The sequence below is a fragment of the Cynoglossus semilaevis genome, chromosome 10 (assembly GCF_000523025.1).
Source record: "Cynoglossus semilaevis isolate Cse_v1.0 chromosome 10, Cse_v1.0, whole genome shotgun sequence".
Lineage (NCBI taxonomy): Eukaryota > Metazoa > Chordata > Actinopteri > Pleuronectiformes > Cynoglossidae > Cynoglossus > Cynoglossus semilaevis.
In genome coordinates, this window is record NC_024316.1 from 10,986,549 (window position 1) to 10,992,259 (window position 5,711).

The 5,711-nt window shown below is 42.7% G+C and overlaps 1 protein-coding gene across 1 annotated transcript in view; it reads right to left on the bottom strand.

Annotated features, from left to right (window-relative positions):
• amt (aminomethyltransferase) overlaps positions 1 to 2,744 on the bottom strand; it is a 5,152-nt gene extending 2,408 nt beyond the window's left edge. Inside the window, exons 1-4 of the mRNA XM_008318727.3 lie at positions 2,482 to 2,744; positions 717 to 884; positions 538 to 618; positions 93 to 239 (exon numbers count right to left, since the gene is read on the bottom strand). Coding sequence (XP_008316949.1) covers positions 93 to 239; positions 538 to 618; positions 717 to 884; positions 2,482 to 2,625 — 540 coding nt within the window. The 5' untranslated portion in view covers positions 2,626 to 2,744. The remainder of the gene's footprint in view (positions 1 to 92; positions 240 to 537; positions 619 to 716; positions 885 to 2,481) is intronic.
• Positions 2,745 to 5,711: the final 2,967 nt, after the last annotated feature.

Sequence of the window (5,711 nt, forward strand, 5' to 3'; positions counted from 1 at the left end):
AACCCTGCAGCTTTGGACTCGGCCAGTCTCTTCTACAAACACAAACATTTGATTTTTTTTTATTTAAAGTACCATCATCTCTACACACAGACATTAAAGTCAGTTACCTTCATATGAGCTGAGTCCTTGTCGGCACAGCCGGCGTTGGACACCACGTACAGGTAACCCTGGTCTGTCTTTGTCACTATGAGGTCATCCATGATCCCTCCGTTCTCATTGGTGAACAGAGACAGTGTGCCCTGAGAAACAGATGACGGCAAAAAAAAAAACCCAGAGTTAATGAACTAACTTCTTTAGTGTGTTACAGGTCGTCCACTTACGTCAGGGGTCGGTTCCTAGCAGCGACTTAACTTGAATTTTCGCCCTAAGTCAGGATTTACATACATAACAAAATATGGAGGTAAACAGAACCTGTTGGCTGAAAAACTACTGTTTTTATAAACGTCTAGGTAGTGGGTGTGGCCACATAACAATCAAACTCTGTAGGTGGAGGACGTGGTAAACCGAGGACCCCCCGTACCGTCCTCCTCATCTCACCTGGTTGTCCTTCAGCTCAGCGATGTCAGCCACCACCAGGGACTCCATGAACCTCACCCTGTCTTTGCCGTGGACTTTGGTCTGACATGGAAGACAAAGAAGGAGTGCAGCAGTTACACCACACGTTCACAGTGTGTGTGTGTGTGTGTGTGTGTGTGTGTGTGTGTGTGTGAGCCCACCTGCAGCATGTGGCTGACGTCAAAGATGGAGCAGTGCTCCCTGGTGTGCATGTGTGAGGAGATGTGACTGTCTTTGTACTGGACCGGCATACTCCAGCCGGCGAACTCCACCATCTTCCCTCCATGTTCTCTGTGGAAGTCAAACAGTGGCGTCTTCTTCTGGGACGCCTTGGTGAACCACAGCACACAGACGAGAGAACATGAAAAAAAAAGAAAAAAAAAAACACACAATGACGCCCCTCCAACCTGTGACCTTTGAACCAGCCGCTAATTCAGCCTTATCAGTGCCACGCTAGCAGCAGTGCATCATGGGACGTAGTCTGTTGGTGCACACTCCACACATGCACTAACTGAACTAATGCAGATTAGAGAAGAGGACGTTATGACTTTAGTCTTTTCTCCTGGGTCTGCTTTATGCAACATCCACAGATCAGTCTCCGCTGCTTTGGTCTGAACAGTCATGTCTGTGGAGTGAGTCGAGGATCAGTGATGAGAGGAAGAACTTTCACAGAATTAAAGTCCTGTCATTTCATGATGTCACTGATTTCCCTTCACACCAATTCCAAGGTTTTCTGACTTATTCCACATCACGTTGTGTTGCTACAACATGTCAGTACTACAGTAGATTTCTGCTCCTCATATTCTAGATCAGGCGTGAGCAAACTTCATGACTCGTGGGCCACAATTGGCCCTGAAATTGAATGGGGGGGCAGGTCAGGAGCAGATAGATGGAGCGTTTGTGTAAACTAAGATAAATTACATGTAAAAGTCATGCATAAAGGCTGAAATGCTAAAATGCTGTTATCATTTTCTATGTCATCTATTGGGGGAATGTGGGTATTGCAGGGAAAAGGCAGGAGTATAATAATAATAATCTAAATAAATTATATAATCAGGAAAAGTTAACAGGGCCAGATTAAAAAACTGAACGGGCCACATCCGGCCCCTGGGCCTTAGTTTGCCCATGCCTGTTCTAGGTGTTTCCACAGGCAAAACTCAACTGTGGCCAAGCAGATTAGAAATCTGTCAACCAGCGCGTTTGAATGATTTTCTGTATGATTTCATTGTAAATATTTGGTTTCCATAGACATTTATATCAACAAATGAGGTTTAAACAGTTTCGTAGCCACAGGTTTTTTAAAAAAAAAAAATTATCCAGAAAGCAATGAATAACAGTTTTAAGACATTTCAAGGAAATCCAAAATCTAGGCCCTTTCCCAATCGTGAAAAATCAAGCAGTTCAATCACCCTCGTGTTGATTGCTGTTCCACTTCGACTAATATTTCAGATAACTCCTGACCTCGGAGGCCATGGCACATCTCTGCTCTGACACACCTGAGTTATGCATTGTAATAACTGCAATATTTTAAAAACATTAAAGTAATTTAGTAAAATAAAGTAGAATGGCGAGATTTAATTCACTCCTTTGTCACTGACAGGTCGTCGAAGTGCTTCAAACGTAGTACTGCATATTTAATGTGTACTTATTAGCAGTGTTATATGTGTAAATAGTGAATTTATACTTGTTTTATTTTCTAACTATGAGTGAGTTTAATTATCCGACCGTATGTTCTGGAAGATTCAAACTCAACTGCAAAATAGGAAGTTTCAAAACATTGGATAAAGTCCGTGACATCGAAAACGTTGTTGTTCTGAAAATATAACGGAAATAAAAGCAGTTGAAAACTTCCACTGAGCTGCCTTCACTCCGGTTGTTTTTCTGTCAGTAGCATTGAGGTTTTTACGACACCCAGACTCCACTAACCTCTGCACTCGAAGCTGCTCTCTGCTGCTTTCTCCCCGTGCACCCAGCTGCGGACACCCGCAGTAAACCGTCTCTGGACGCCCCAGCAGCCCTGGAGCTGAGACCCGTCAGTCCGAACACAGTCAGCCGCTGAGCCCACATCATGTCACCGCGTCCCCGCTGCAGAGTCACACTCGCTCCGCTGCTCCTGATCAGCACTTCCGCTAACAGTTACCAAACTCTGCCAAAGTACATGCTAAAGGATTGTTTTCCTGGCGAAATAACACGTGAATGATAGTAAAAGGAGCAGAGGCTGCTGGGAAATGTAGTCAGTCAGCGGCGTCGTTCTCCTCTCACCTGTTTAGTTAATATACGGAGTTTCAAATTACTATCGTTAACTATCAAATCAGAGGGTTAGAGTCTTGAACTGAACAATGTGGCTGGAAATGTCGAAAAATAATTCAAAACGTGTATTAAAACTGTGAAATAAATTAAAAAATAATAAAATAATTTTAAAAAAGTAAGTACAATGAAGTGTTTGGTGAACGTTTTAGAAGATCATGGTCATAAAGAGCAGCACAGATATCTCACCTTTACTCCACCCCCCCCCCCCCTTTCCCCCCCCCCCCCCCCCCCCAATCCCTCATCTGTGTTACACTTTTATTTTAACTTCAATTTAACATATTAAGCATAACACACACAACTTAAGGTAGAAATACTTGAGGTATTTGTTTTAGCCAAGAAAACAACTCAATATTTACTATATTTGGGACGACATAATTGTACTGATGGAGATGATAGTAAAAATAGTAAAAATATATAATAGGAAAATATTTGCAAAGACAGTTCTCTGTTTAAATATTCCATCTAGATGTGAAGTGAACCATCATTAAAAAAAAAACCTTCAACATTTATTTATGAATATGTGACTATTTCTGACGTGTTTTGTTCGGTGTATCACCTTGTATCACTGTTTCTCCATCATTTAGCTCTTGTTGTACTTTCCTCTGCAGCTGTTTTAACACTGAACTGAATAATTACCCTTCAGGTGTATTTAATTCAAATTACTGCCACTGTCCACTCACTGACATGTGTTTATCCCTGTGTACCCACTCAGACCAGTGAGTCATCCTTCAGTCCAGGGGAGCTAATAATACCCCCATGTCTCTGCTGCTATTTCTGCCTGCAGGGGTGGATGAAGTGTGTGTGGGTGTGAGAGGGGTTTCTGGGGGGGTGGGCTAAAGTGGAACATGTACTCATACAAACATAGCTGAAGGAGGTGGCACGGGGGGCGGGGGCTGGGTGGGTGGCACAGCTGCTCAGTCACAAACAAGTAGGAAGCAAAACCCAGAGTTTCCATGTGTTTTTGTCCATCAGGGTTTTTTTTCACTGGATTTACTTTTCATTACTGCTCATTGTTCTGGAATGTCACACTGGTTCTGGGCAAAAGTGTGGGTCGTGGAACGATGCTGTGATCCTGAGTGTCTACACGTCACAGTGGGTTAACAAGAAGACTCACAGGAACCAGACTACAAACTCCACTACAGTGTGTATCTATGGTGACACAAGGTGAGTGGGGGAGTATTCATGCGGCCTGTTGTAAAGTAGCGTGTAGTACGGAGTCTGTGATGAGGTGGGCTGTAAATCAGGTCACTGATCATCCATTCATTCACTCAGTTACTCATTAGGAGATGGTGTTCTTTGGCCTTTGACTCAAACTCAAAGCTCTAATAATAGCTTTGATAAAGCTGCTGCTCATACAGTAGTTTTTTTTCTTTTCTTGTCTTTAAATTTAAGGTGGAACAATCAGTTCTACCCTCTGTCTAAAAAGAAATATTATGAAGTACTAGTAAATGATCACTAGTGGTGGAAAGGTGCCATCCATAAGACAAGAAATAAATATGATTATGTCAGGGCAGTTTGAAGGTTATAAATGAGTATAGCTCTAAAATCTCTCCACTGTGTCTTTGGAACTTTAACATTTGGAACTGTCCGATCATTGTGTGGATTATTCAGAGTCAGTTTCCTCAGCTGTCTGTTCTTATCCCACACACGCTGATAAACTAATCTCAGCTATAAATATCTACATGAACATAACCAGATCTCTGTACTGTGAGCTGCTAACTGATGCTGTCCTACTGTCATTTTGTTATGATTGTAAAAAGCAGTGTAAAGATGCAGGTTCAAAGGAAGCTCACACACCGTCTCGAATCACTTCCACTTCGTTTGTTACAGCTTTGGACTAACGTGTTAATATTTGCGAGCAGATGTCGAGACCTTCCTCCACTCAGACCACTCCTCGCTTCTACAGAGTCAGTGACAGAGATCTGACAGAGATAGAGCTTCACTCCGTGGACTCCATCAATGACCTGCACCGAACGCACCACGAACACGGCCACAAAGGTACACACACGAGTACTGCAGTAAGTCGTAAAGCCATATGGTGGAGAGGCACAAGTACTGCATGTACACACAAAGATATGCACAAAATAACAGGTAGTCACAAAAGCAATCAAAAGTACACACACAAATACTGCCAACAAAAATACACAGAGCCACAAAGGCACTGTAAGTGTATTTGTGTATTTTTTATATAACTACAAAGAACAAGTATATTAAAACATATCTACAAAGACACACAGAAATAATACACACACAAATACTGCATAAAGACCCAAAAAGCCATAGACACACGGGTACTGCAAAATGTATCATTTGCAGTATTTGGGTACTACGTATGTACACAAATATTGCAAAGGCAGAATACTTTTAAACACACTACAAACAAAGCCACAAGGATGTACACAGATGAATACTGCAAACACACCCACACGTGTACAGACACAAATACTAGCAACACAAGCAACAGCACTCAACGTACACAAAGGTACTGTATATCATTGCAGTACATAGTACCACACACTCACACACTGCAGGACTGTGTGTCTGATTCAGGGGTGAAGCCTCCCCGTCCAGACTACACACCGTCTCCAAACGGAAACGTCAACAACGCTGACATGTCAGCTGTCAATCAAAGAGTTCAAACCGTCAGCACCCAATGGCAGAGTCGTCTGCAGGACATGTTGACGCCCACTTCATCACGAGCCTACACCATGGCCTGCGCCATCGTCTCTCTGCTTCTGCTGACCGTGTTCCTCATCTTCTACTTTTTAGGTAGGGTCAGCATTTCATTGGATTTCACTGTTTTTTGTTTGGATGTTTTGTCAGGTGCCTTTATGTCCCAACTGAGA